The sequence below is a fragment of the Brassica oleracea genome, chromosome C3, assembly GCF_000695525.1.
Source record: "Brassica oleracea var. oleracea cultivar TO1000 chromosome C3, BOL, whole genome shotgun sequence".
In the NCBI taxonomy this organism is placed as follows: domain Eukaryota; kingdom Viridiplantae; phylum Streptophyta; class Magnoliopsida; order Brassicales; family Brassicaceae; genus Brassica; species Brassica oleracea.
In genome coordinates this window covers 43,842,753-43,856,723 of record NC_027750.1, presented here as the reverse complement: position 1 = coordinate 43,856,723, position 13,971 = coordinate 43,842,753, and the positions used below count along the sequence as shown (strand labels likewise).

The window sequence follows — 13,971 nt, the reverse complement described above, 5'->3', positions numbered from 1 at the left end:
TCTGCTTTTTAGGAGCAGTTGCTCCTTCTGGTGAATTCTGATTGCTCGTTTTCCCCAGACTTAGAAAAGCGACCGTCTTCTCAATGTTTTCATTCGATTCTAGCATCTTTTCATACCCATCAGCATCAACGTTGCATGTGTTCTGCTCAGACTCTACTCGTATCAGAGCTACTTCCAAAGGATCATCTGGGAGGATTTCTTCGATCATCCCTTGTTGAGGGGTCAAGGCGGCGTTCTCGTCGTTAATCATGAAGTTCTGACCATCCAACATTTGAGCAGCTCGTCCATCTCAAAATTCATCACAATATCTCCCAGTTGGAGATCGATCCTTCCATTGCGGACATCAATGATTGCACCAGCTGTGCATAGGAAAGGTCGGCCCAGAATGAGAGGGTCTTTCGGTTCATCTTCGAGCTCCAGAACCACGAAATCTGCTGGAACAGTGGTGTCATCAATTTGAACTTGCAGGTCTTCGAGAACACCTACTGGCAACTTGACTGATCTGTCTGCGAACACCAATGAAATCCTGGTTGGTTTGAAATTGGTTAGTCCCATGCGTTTTGCAACTGAGTAGGGCATGAGATTCACACTGGAACCTAGGTCGCATAAAGAGCAAGCGAAGACTGTTTTCCCAATCCAAACCGATAGGACAAATTTTCCAGGATCTTCCAATTTCCTGACTGTTCTGTTTTGAAGGACTGCGCTGCATTCTTTCGAGACCATCATGATGTCACTGTCTGCAGAGGTCTTCCCGGAGATCAGCCCTTTCAAAAGACTGCGCATTGAAGGGATCATCTGAATAGCGTCCATGATAGATAACTTAACATTCAACTCTTCTAGCATCTTCTTGCACTTCATCTCTTCGCAATCTTTGCGTGATTTCTTAGCAAGGACTGTGTAGGGAACTTTTGGAGTGTAGACGCGAGTGGTAACATGCTGATCTTGCGTCGTGGGAGCTACTCGTTCTGCGACTGTTGGCTTTTCCAGTTCATGTTCGTCGTCGTAGACATCCTCAAACGGAGGTTGTTCTCCTTCTTTCTGTTTTCCCTTCTCTTGAGCAGTGAGCTTCTTGGGGATAGGATCTGATAGATGTCTTCCATTTCTTAGTTCTACTGCGTTACGGTCCTTGGGATTCTTGTCTGTTTTTCCTGGAAGTGTTCCCTGCTGCCTTTTTATTGTTTCAGCAGTTTGAGTTATCTGAACGTCCATCTGCCTTATGTAGCTTGCTATAGCATCGTATTTGGAATTCAATTCCGTGAACATGTTGTCCATCCGAGTGTTTATCTCGGTTGTAACCTGGTTCAGTGCTTTTACTTGAACCTGTTGACCTTGCAAAAGTTTTTGCATCATTCCCTTCAGCTCATCTGGCGGACCGCTCGCGGTTGCAGGAGCAGCCTGCGGATTATTCTGCCGGTTCTAAAATTGATTCTGAGCCTGGCTGAGGATGAACATCTTCCCATTCTGATTCTGATTCTGAAGGTATGGCTTCTGATATCCAGTGTTTTGGAGCTGATTTCCCTGAGATCTGTCGTTGGGGTTGTCTGGGTTGGTCTTGTATGAGAACAGATGCGGGTTGTTTCTCACATTAGGGTTTGGATAGTAATTCTTGAATTGCCAACCCTGCCCCGTTAACGTAACCGACCTCGTGCTGATATTCTTCCAATGTCTCGGTTTCTGATGCAGCATCTGTAGTACCTTGTTCCAAATTGGTTTCTTCTATGACATAGATCTGATTCTGATTGTTCTTGAGCAGCATATCGACCTTAGCGGCGAGGTCATCAATCTTCCTAGTGTCCATGCTGTTCACCTTCATGGATTGGTCAGTCTCCTCGTTTTTGTTGGACGAACTAGCTGCCATGTTCTCTATTAGCGCGTGAGCTCCTTCTGTGGTTTGAGTCATGAAATCTCCATTGCTCGCTGCGTTTAGAGCCTTGCGGAACTCCCATTCCACACCATCGTAGAAGATTCCTAGAACATGGTCATCGTCGAACCCGTGATGAGGACACTCTCTGAGGGTATCATTGAACCGTTCCCACGCTTCATTGAAAGGTTCATTATCGAGTTGTTTAAAGGAGGAAATCTTGTTCCTTAGGGCAGCTGTTTTGACTTTCGTGTAGAAGTGGCCCAAGAAAGCTGCTCTAACCTGTTCCCAGGAAGTTAGGGAACCTGTAGGTAATGACTTAAGCCATCGTAAAGCCTTGTCCGCTAGAGATAATGGAAACAGCATTCATTTGATGTAGTCGGGTGGGAAGCCGTTTGCACGATCAAAACCTTCAATGTGGTCCATTGGTATGTCAGCTGACAGTCCATGGAACATCTTTCTCTGGACAAGATTGATCATGTCGGGTTTTATCTCAAAGTCTGCCCTTTGACATGGTGGTGGAGCGATAGCAGAGCGCGTAGCAGGGATGTTACGCGGTAGGTTTCTCTCACCAATTGGGACAGGTGGTTCCCGCTGTGCAGCCAGTTGCTGCGCTGCCATTGTTTGCTGCAACTCTTGCATCTGTTGCATATGCTGCTGCATCCGTTGCATAGAAGCGGCCATTTGTTTAGGAGTGCCGAAGTCGGCCACTGTTGCAGTAATTGATTTTTGTTGATGGTTGGTTCTTTCTAAGATTGCGAGTTCCTGATTTGTAAGCGAGATTAAGTCCCCTTGTGTATTGCTCCGAGTATGTCTACTGGTCATGCACTTCGGTCATTCGCTGCAAAAGAGGGTTAAACAAGTTAGAGGTTTTAGACTAAAGAAATAACCGAAAAATAAAGGTAAAAAGCTGGTCCCCGTCGCAACGGCGCCAAAACTTGATACACTAAAATTGGATCTTTGTCTACTGTCAAGTTAACAGTGTAGTTGTAATATCTTTAGATTCAATTCCAGAGGACCAGTTCACACTTTATCTTTATGGGATCAAAATTTATCTAAAACGAAGTGGGGGTTTTCAAAGAAATAAATAACGTAAAGAACAAGTAACAGGATTAGGTTGTTTTGAAATGATTTAAAGGCGCTAGTCTAGGGTTTCTTCTTCAGGTATGGAAATCGCATGCCAAGCAATAATTCAAGTCCAGTTTATAACAAGTCTAAACTCGGATCACTCAGGTTGAATCAACCCACTCTCATGGTATTAATTCATTTGCAAATCGGTCTTGATGCCTAAACTCTCGTTTGGATCAAGACGCGATAGCAAGCTTTAGAGATCAAGTCCGATATGTTCACAATACACCCTAATATCTACTCTCGTTGACTAGGGATGCAAAGCTCATTCAGATCATATCAAGTTATCAATTAACGGCTAGCTATATTGATTAACCCTAATTCATGCACTAAGTGATCGGTTCAATGCAAGCAATAAGAACAGATATGAATGTAGACAATCTTAAGATGACTTATTTATGCTTCAGCTTACGAATCCAAAACCCTAGAACCCTAAACTAACTCGGTGACTACTCAGACATAACACAAGAACAGAGAAGCATGATTTCTGAATAATACTATATATAATAGATCAGAGAAATCAGAGGGTTCAAGATAATCTTCTCTATGAGATGGAAGAGGCCTTCTCCCTTACAAGTAGCAATCGCTAAAATCAAAGCTCTCTCAGGTTTTTTCTTGCGTAAAAACTAAGGTAGGTCTAAAATAATAAATAGGAGACTATATATATGGGAGCCACAGGCGGCTATGGGAAAGAAATAGGAAATCTAGGGCAAATCCCGAAATATTTGGAAATTTCCTTTTTTATCTCTGTCGCTGGAGCAGGCACTTAGGCTGCTCCGGTCGACTGTTCTTCGGGAAAGACTCCGATTCATACTTTTTTCTCTTCTTTTCCTCTAGCTGGTCCATTTTCTATCCAATGCAACTCTAGACCTATTATGACTCGAAGGGGACTAAAAAGACTCGATAAAACCTTGAAAACTATTAGTAAGACATACATATAATGTGCCAAAAACACAATATATCATGAGGCTGTGTTGGAACCCAGAGGTTTGGATCCGGAGATTGCTGTTGGGAACCCGGAGGTTCTTTGAAGTTGTAATGACCCTGATGCGCCCTAGGCTGCACAGAGGTTCTAACTTCTTTTATCTTTGGAACCCTGAGGCCACATAGGAACCCGGAGGTTCTTCCTTAGATCCTGAGATTCTTTGATTGGAACCCGGAGGCTATGGGGGAACCCGGAGGTTCTTCCTTAGATTTTATGTGTAGGACCCGAAATCTTTTGGGAAATCTTGGGTTTCCTCTTTAGATCGGGGGCTCGCATAAGGACCCGGAGTTCCTTGGGAACCCGGAATGTTTTGTTTTTCGCAGGGACCGTACTCCGCCTTCCTAGGCAAGACTACTACCGGTACCTGTTTGGATTTTGCATTCTGCCGATCGGAAGCTGGCCACTATCGAGTTTCTATGATGTATTCTACTTCGGCAAGAAGTCACTGACAAGCTTAGAGGGTGCTGGTGTGGGTGTTATGACCCAAGTGCCAGGCTTACGCTGCTTTACACGTCTGGAGAAGCAGAATTTAGATTGCTCCCTGTATTTCATAGTACTTTTGCAATGAATATATACCATGTGTTCCCTGTATCGTGTAGCTCGTAGGGTTTTAATACAGGTACTTTTCACATTGGTACTCTGGGGACCCCGATGCGCCTTAGGCTGCACAGGGGTCTTATGTAGTTTTGACAACATACTCAGGCTTGCCCATACCCATTCCTCCTTTATATCTCATACCCGTTTTGATTCTTTGTGGGCGTGCCACTATGGTCGTGCCACTTTTGTGGCCAGGATCGGAGGTCTCTGGAGACCTGATCCAGCTTGTATACCCCTTTAAGTATAATGATTTCCCCTCTGCTTTTATAGTCAGAACTATTTTATTGTAGGCTTTGTTCGGAGACGTTTCGCATACATAGGAGTAGGAAATTATAATGCTTAAATAGTATACAGCAGTATAGAAATCATGATCTGGAGACCGTATTAAAAATGATAGGCTTTGAGGTGCAGGGCGTTCCAGCAGTTGGATTGTATTTTACCTTTGCTTTCTTTCAGCCTGTAGGCGCCTGCTCTCCGCACCTCGATAACCTTATAGGGTCCTTCCCACCCTGGGGTGAGTTTCTCCGCCGTTTTTTCTGCTCGTCGTAGAACATAGACCCCTTGCTGGAAGGTTCTGGTTCTGACTTTCTTGTTGTACGTCATGGCGACGTCTTGCTGGTAGGACCAGTTTCTAAGTCGAGCGGCCTCTCTTTTTTCGTCGAGCAGGTCGAGGCTTAGCGCCATCAGCTTGTTGTTCTCCTCCTAAGAGGTAGGTTCGGAGACCGTTGTTCTTACGTGCATCTCTGTAGGTGCAATGGCCTCAGAGCCGTAGACTAGCGAGTAGGGGGTTTCCCCTGTTGCTATTTTGGGAGTGGTCCAGTAGGCCCAGAGGACTCCGTGTAGTTCTTCCGCACACTTCCCGTGAGAGCCCTCCAATCGCTTTTTAAGCATGTTGACCACTGTTTTGTTCGTGGACGCTGCCGTCCATTAGACAGGGGGTGTTGGGGTGTGGCGAAAGTTAGTTTTATGCCCCAGTCCTTGCAGAACTCCTTGAAGTTATGGCTCGTGAACTGGGATCCATTGTCAGTGATGTAGGTCCACAGGAACTTGCGGATCTGGAGATCTGTTATGCGGCTCAGAGCTTCTGCTACGACCCACTTGGAGAAGTAGTCGGTGACTATCAGAAAGAAGACCTTCTGCCCCGGCACCATAAGGAATTTCCCTACTATATCCATGCCCCACTTTCTGAAGGGCCATGGTTAGCTTCTGGACTTGAGGTTCTCTGGGGGAAGCTTGGAGACTGGAGCGTGCCTTTGGCATTGGTAGCAGTGCTTGGCTTGTCTGTCGGTGTCGGCGGCCATCGTGGGCCAGTAGTAACCAGCCCTTCTGGCTCTGAGCACCAGGCTTCTGCCGTTAGAGTGGGATCCACAATCTCTTTCATGTAGTTCTACAAGGATTCTAGCGGCCTCTCGGGGTGTGACACACCTCAGGTATGTACCAGAGAAAGATCTCTGGTATAGCTTCTCCTGGGAGATACACTAACTCGCGGCTTGCTTCTTGATCTTTCTGGCGTTACTACAGTCTTCCGGGAGGATGTCGGCCTCCAGGTACCGGATTAAGGGGGTCATCTAGGTTTCGCCTTCTTCGAGGGCAGAGACCTCCTCTGATGGGGGTTCCTCCAGGGTAGCTGTCCATTGAAGCACGGGCAAGGGGATACTCATCTGCCTATTCATTTCAAGGGCGGACCCTAGATTAGCCAGGGCGTCGGCTTGTGAATTCTGTTCCCGGGGGATTTGAGTGAGCTTGCAGCTCTTGAACTTCTTGATTAGTCGCTGAGCGACCGCCAGATACTGGATCATGCTGTCGTTTTTTTGCTTGGTACTCCCCTTGTACCTGGTTGATTATCAGCTGGGAGTCGCCGAAGACCTGGATGTTCTCTGCCCCCTATTGATGGGCGAGAGTTAGGCCTGCGATTAGGGCCTCATACTCGCTTTCGTTGTTGGTTGCTTTGAAGTTGCATCTCACGGCCCTTGAGGCTGTGTTCCCCGTTGGCAAGGTAAGAACTATCCCTACTCCAGCTCCTCTTACGTTGCTGGATCCATCAACGTGTAGGATCCATTCTCCCTCTTCCTTACTTTCGCCTCGGAGGCGTACCTCCTGCTCTAGAGCTGGGAGCAAGGCATGGGAGAATTCAGCCACGAAGTCTGCTAGGACCTATAACTTTATAGCCGTGGTGTGTCGAAATATTACGTCGTACTCTCCTAGTTCCACGGCCCATTTGGCTAGGCGTCCGGAGACTTCTGGTTTGTGGAGGACCAACTTTACAGGGAAGGAGGTAACAACCACGATTGGATGAGCCTGGCAGTAGGGTCGGAGCTTGCGAGCGGCGATTATCAGAGCTAAGGCCAGTTTTTCTAGGTGGCTATAGCGGGTCTCTGCGTCTAAGAGAGCCTCGTTTATGTAATAGATTGGTAGCAGCTTGTTTCCCTCCTCGGGAACTAAGACGACGCTCACGGCATGTTCGGAGACCGCTAGATATAGCAGCAGGACTTCACCGAGTAATGGCTTGGATAGGAGAGGAGGAATGGTGACATACAATTTTAGCACTTGAGGAGCGGATTCGCCTTCTCCCATCAACTCGAAATCCTTCGGATTCTTGAGAGTTCCGAAAAAGATGTGAGATTTGTCGGAGAGTCTGGAGATGAACCTGCTCAAGGTTTCCATCGTTCCCGTTAGCTTTTGAACCTCCTTGACGTTCTCTGGGAAGGGATTGAGTGAATAGCCCTGATTTGCTCCGGGTTGGCCTCGATTCCCTGGTGGGTTACGATGTACCCGAGGAAATTGCCAGAACAGACCCCAAATGAGCATTTAGCCGGGTTGAGCTTCATGTTATATTTCCTGAGGGTGGAGAAGGCTTGCTGCTGGTGAGATATGTGGTCTTCCACTTCCAGGGATTTGACCAGCTTTTCATCGATGTAGACATCCATGGTTCTCCCGATTTGGTCCTCGAACATCATGTTTACCAGCCGTTGATAGGTTGGTCCTGCGTTCTTTAGGCCGAAGGGCATGACCTTGTAGCAGTAGATCCCTCTGGACGTCATGAAGGATGTTTTCTCCTGGTCTTCCGGATGCATAAATATCTGATTGTAGCAAGAGAACGCGTCCATGAAGCTCAGCAGCTAGTGCCCGTGGTGGGGTCCACCAGCTTGTCGATATGAGGTAGCGTGAAGGGGTCCTTTGGACAGAACTTGTTGAGGTCCGTGAAGTCGATGCAGACTCTTCACTTCCCATTCTTTTTCTTGACCACGATGACGTTGGCTAGCCATTCTGGGTACTGCACCTCATGAATGAACCCCGCACCGAGCAGGCTCTTAACTTCATCGTTGATGATCGCGTCTCTCTCGGAGGGAAAACTTCCGTCTCTTTTGCCTGATATGTTGATGTAGGCGGTCCACCTGCAGCTTATGCATGATGACCTCTGGATCGATCGCAAGCATATCTGCGTGGGACCACGCGAAGCAGTCAGAGTTAGACCTGAGGAAGTCTCTCAGTGTTCTTCTCAATCCCTCGGTTAGCTTGGAACCGATCTTGAGATGTCGGGTCTGATCTCCTTCGGTTAATGGCACGTCGTCCATTTCCTCTACCTCCGGTTCCTCAGTGTGACGAGCCAGAGGTTTGCTCTGTAATTGCTACAAGACCTTGGTCTTTCCCTTCAGAGTGGTCTGATAGCAGGAGCGGGAATATTCCTGAACCCCTCTGATTGCCTTTATGCCCCAGGGTGTAGGGAATTTCACCATTTGGTGAAGAGTCGAGGGGACGACCCCCATTGCCTGAATCCAGGGCTGTCCTAGGATCATGTTGTAAGACGAATCGCAATCAACCACGAGGAATTTTGTTAACATGTTGATTCCTTTGGTGTATACGGGGAGGGTTACCTCCCCAGCGGTTTGTTTGACTTCCCCGCTGAACCCTATAAGGGGGGTTATCCTCCGAGTTAGAGTACCTTCCTCCAGCCCCAGATCCTTTTATGCGGCCTGGAAGATGATGTTGCCGGAGCTTCCATTATCTACTAGTATCCTTTTTACCAGGCAGTTCGCTACAGTGAGCGAGATAACCAGGGCATCATGATGTGAAGTGAGGACTTTCTCTTGCTCTTTGGCCATGAAGCTTATCTCGTCTGTTCCTAGGAGCAGGCGTTTCAGCTTGGATGCCTCTAGGCCGTGCTTGGCGTTCAGGTGCTTTTCTTCGCGGCTGCATGGCTTAAGCCACTTATTTCTGAAACGCCCGAAATGACATGGATCACTCGTTCCTGTCGCGGTGGCGAGACGGGAGCAGCTTCAGTGGGCTTACCCGTTGTCTCCTTGCTTAGATGGCTCTTGGCCTTCTCGGAAAGGAATTCCCTGAGATGCCCTTTCCTAACCAGCTCGTTCAGCTCGATCTTTAGTGCGATGCAGTCCTCCGTTTTGTGACCGTGGTCTCGATGGCAGTCGCACCAGAAGCCAAGATTCTGGAAAGAGTCGGGGGCTTTCATCTTCTGAGGCCACTTGACCTGCTGGCCCATTTGCCTCAGAACATTGATCAGCTCCAGCCTTGAGACGGAGAGGTGAGAGATGTCTGGCCATGTGGACACTGCCATCCCTTCTGCCTTCTCGATCGGCTGGTTCTGGTACCTGCCCCGGTTTCGATTCCCGGAGTCCCTAGCTGGTCTTTGAGAGGATTTCTCGTCTCGCTCGGTTTGGTCTGGTCTGATCGTCTTGGGATTTTGCTTTTGTTGCGGTTTGGCACGGCTGGCGACGTTTTCCTCTCATTTGACCTGCACCCAGGCTCGAGATATGACGTCTTCCAGGGTTTTGCACTGATATTTGGTCAGCTCCTTGTAGAGGTCTCCGTCAGGGAGCAGACCTCTCTTGAAAGCAGAGATAGCCGTGGGGATACTGCATTCGGGGATAGCCACCTTCTCTTGATTGAAGCGGGCTATGTATCCTCGCAGGTGTTCCACTCGATGCTGGAGGATTTCGTAGAGACTATCGGAGGTTTTCTCCAGGTCCCTGCTGCTGGCGAATTGCTCCACGAACTTGTCGTCGAGAACCGCGAAGGAGGCTATGGACCTGGAGGGTAAGTTGATATACCATTGCAGAGCGTGTCCGGTCAGAGTAAAGCCGAAAGCTTTGCACATGGTAGCTTCGTGTGACCCCTTTGGGAGTGCTACGGCGAGCATCCTTTATCTGTATTGGGCGACGTGGTCGTTCGAATCAATGGTGCCGTCATACGCTTTTATGCTGGGGAAAGAGAACTTCTTGGGCATCTCGATCAAGATGATCTCATCCGTGAAGGGAGTATCGGCGTAGGAGTCGGGGTTGCTCTTCCGGATGGGGGGTGCTAGCCCCATGAGTCTCTACCATGGACTGCATGGCATCGAGTCTATCGGAGAACATCTGGTGAAGGTGAGCGATCATAGGAGACTCCGCTCTCGCTGCTCCGTTCGATGCTTCTTTATCACGCTGTCCTCCACGTCGTAGGTCTGGTCATTCTTGGCCTTTTCTCGCGTAGATGCGTCTCCTCCCAGCGCCGTAGTTGGGAGATTCGCGCCTGTCCCAAAGTTAAGTGTTTCCAGAGTCGGCATAGGGCAAACCTGAGTCCGGAATGAACGCTTCTTGTTGCTTGCCGCGTTAAGGGCTTGGTTCTCGTACGGGAGGGTAAGATTCTCCGATTCGAGATGGCTGAGCTTCTCGGCGCTCTGCTCCAGTTGCTTGGAGTGTTCGTTGAGCTTTTCCTTCAGGACTGGTCTCTTCCCGAGTTCTATGTAACCCGGTTACTTGACCTTACAGATCATCGATTTGCATTTGGAGTTCAGCTTCTCTCTTGGTAGCTTCAGGTAGCTCGTCATGCTCGTCCACCACCATTATCACGTAGTTTAGATTACTCCCCTCCTTATATCGCCAAACTGTTAGGGGATTTTTGTGTAGGATATTTGTGAGTACCACGGAACGATGGACAAGGCAGGTATTTGTATTGATTTCGTGAGTATTAGAGAGAAATAGACTTGAAGAGATGTTTAATTAGATAAAACGAGCTGGAACTACAATGATTGGTGTATAAACCCTAGTTCTAGCCGCCTAGCTACAATCTCTAAGTCTTATACACCAATCCGTAAGAGCGACCCCGACTCTTATGCCGATACTTCTTTCACGGATGAGATCACCTTGATTGAGATACCCATGAAGTTCTCCTTCCCCAGCATAAAGGCGTATGACGGCACCACCGATTCGAATGACCACGTCGCCCAATACAGACAAAGGATGCTCGCCGTAGCACTCCCAAAGGGGTCGCGCAAAGCTACCATGTGCAAAGAGTTCGGCTCCACTCTGACCGGACCCGCTCTGCAATGGTATATCAACCTACCCTCCAGGTCCATAGCCTCCTTCGCGGTTCTCAGCGATAAATTTGTGGAACAATTCGCTAGCAGCAGGAACCTGGAGAAAACCTCTTATAGCCTCTACGAGATCCTCCAGCACCAGACGGAACCCCTACGAGGCTACATAGCCCGCTTAAATCAAGAGAAGGTGGCTATTCCCGAATGCAGCATCCCCACTGCTATCTCTGCCTTCAAGAGAGGCTTGCTCCCCGACGGAGACTTCTATAAGGAGTTAACCAAAGACCAATGCAAAACAAAGGAAGAAGTCCTATCTCGAGCCTGGGCGCATGTAAAATGGGAGGAAGATGTCTCCAGCCGCGCTAAGGCGCAACAAAAACCAGATCCCATGACGATCAGACTAGACCGAACCGAGCGAGACGAGAAACCCTCTCAAAGACCGGCTAGTGACTCTGGAAATCGAAACCGGGGGAGATACCAGAACCGGCCGATCGAGAAGGCAGAAGGGATGGAAGTTTCCACGTGGCCAGACATCTCTCACCTCTCCGCCTCAAGGCTGGAGCTGGTCAATGTTCTGAGGCAGATGGGCCAACAGGTCAAGTAGCCTCAGAAGATGAAAGCACCGGACTCTTTCCGGAACCCTGGTTTCTGGTGCGACTTCCACCAAGACCACGGTCACAAAACGGAGGACTGTGTCGCACTAAAGATCGAGGTCAACGAGCTGCTTAAGAAAGGATACCTCAGTGTTGGGGTCAAAAACGGACACGACGAAGTTAACATCCAAATATTCGTAAAAATCGGCAAGAACGCTTTTACGAAAAGTAATCTTCGTAAAGAAATCTTCGCGAAGAAGTTTGCGGTTAAATCTTGCACTAGTCTCGGTTGATTCATCGAAACTAAACACCCATAGCCCAAGAACACGTTCATAGAGCGTCAGAAATGGATCCAAACAAGGTCGCCACATAACGACCAGTCCACGAACGAGCCGGTCGCTACGTAGCGACCGACCAAGCCACTTGGTCGATTGCTACGTAGCAACCGAGCGATCGACCAAGCCTCTCGTTCGGTCTCTACGTAGCGACCGACCCGTGAACGAGTCGGTCACTGCGTAGCGACCGACCTAACTGTCTCGAACATTGATCAACAGGTACGACCCAAATCCGTGCATTCTCGTATGTTCCTTAATGCTAGGTCCTCTGTACCACAGCCATATCATTTCGCACTCCCATCGATCGGAGTTATCACTTAAACTTTACGATAAAAATCACGGAAAGTTTATTTTTATCGATAAAAATCGTAATATACGTTTCGAGTCGAAAGACGGCCCAAATAGGTCTAAAACATGATTAGAAATATACTTACGATTTTTTGAGGAAAAGCCCGTAGATACTATGGCGGTTTATACTCAGTCCACAAGAAAAGATAAATGTCAAATTTTCGCAGATAAATGTTGAGTTTCCGCGAATAATTATGAAGATCGAGAAAAATGGAATATCTCCATTTTCGAGTTATGACGGGTTAAGGGTAGAAGAGGAAAGCTCAAACCAACCTTGGAGGGAGTATATAAGGAGTCCTAGGCGAGAGGCATAAGGGGAGGATTTTTCCAGAGCAAACTCATCACTTAGAGCATTTAGGCAACTTTCCGTTTTTGTTATTTCGAGCTGCGACTAAACTAGATTTTGCAGTCTTAGGTTGTTAGAACTAGGAATCTCGCCGACAGCTCTCATAGCTGAGGCTTCTACCTTATTGTAACGCTCATACGCGAATTCGGAATAAGACTCCTTTTGCTCTTTTTTTACGAGCTCGCCGACAGCTCTCGTAGCCGAGGCTCCTACCTTGTTGTCAACACTCATACGCAAATTTGGAATAAGACTTTTTTTTTCTCTCTTTTTACGATTTCTTATATTTCTCGTCTTTATTTCGTGTTCTGATTGCTTGGCGTGCGGTTTAGCAATTATCCGGGACCTCTGGGAAATTAGGGTTTTCCTAACTTTCCTAATTTAAACGGAAATCGACAGTGCGAATTTCGGTTCCCACAGTTTGACGCTAGAAGGAGGGGGGATACAGATAAATCTAACTCTCAGCCACAAGACGATCAACCAGACATGACAACTGACAACACGAATAACCTGCAAACTCCTCTCAACGGAGGAAGCAACACCAATCTCAACACTCCAGCGGCAGATGTCTCCGCGGCCAACGCACTAGCCAACTCCGAAACGCTCGAGGAGATTAAAAAGATGTTCGCCACCTATGAAAAAAGGTCGGAAGAATAGGATAAGCTCGTGAACACCTTGACTAAACAGGTCGAAACCTTAACAGCACGGACTCGAGCAATCCGTCCCCGCGGAACCACGAAGATTCGCGGGAAAAGACTCGACTTCACAACTCCACTCGACAGGCCTGGAACGTCGCGGGAACGTCCTTCGGGTCAAAACCCCAGCGAAACATCCCCTGCCGAGTAACGGAACTCTAAAAACCCTCTACCTTCCGCAAGGGACAGAGAGGTCGATGAATTCGAGCCTGTCAACTTGGATCCCAGCGACGTTTCCGACGATCGGGAAGACTCTCCGTTCGATAAACCTGGGAGGGAAGAAGGGGAAAATCTCTACTGGGTCGAACAGGAGGAGTTAGCCGAAAAAAAAACCAAGATTACTCGCAGCAAACGCCGACAAGCTCGGAAAGCTGCTGGTGAAAAATCGGACATATGTGACCTTCGCGATTACATAACTAAAAATGCAGCAGAAGTAAGGGCTGTGAAATCCCAGATCCATCATGCTACCAGCGCTGCCCCAGAGATCGACAGATTACTTGAGGGAGCTCGGAAGACACCTTTCACTGCTCGCATCTCTGACACCAAGGTATCTGACCCGGGAAAAATCAAAGTACCAATATACAATGGTACGACTGATCCTAAACCGCATCTTCAAGCCTTCCATATCACGATGGGAAGGGCCAGTCAGAAGGAGAGCAAAAAAGACGCCGGCTATTGCCGTCTGTTCGTCGAAAATCTGGAAGGAGCGGCGCTCGAATGGTTCGCACGCCTTAAGCGAAACTCCATCGGAAGTTTCCGCCAGCTCGCATCGG

At 48.1% G+C, this 13,971-nt stretch overlaps 1 protein-coding gene across 1 annotated transcript; it reads right to left on the bottom strand.

The window, feature by feature from the left end:
• Positions 1-246: 246 nt before the first annotated feature.
• Positions 247-1,350, bottom strand: LOC106330691. The gene has a single exon (XM_013769122.1). It carries the CDS (start codon positions 1,348-1,350, stop codon positions 247-249), a length of 1,104 nt encoding a protein of 367 aa, XP_013624576.1.
• Between the last annotated feature and the right edge of the window lie 12,621 nt (positions 1,351-13,971).

Excerpts from the sequence above, each read along its gene's own strand:
- LOC106330691 (XM_013769122.1), bottom strand. The coding sequence starts at position 1,350 with ATGATGCAAAAACTTTTGCAAGGTCAACAGGTTCAAGTAAAAGCACTG.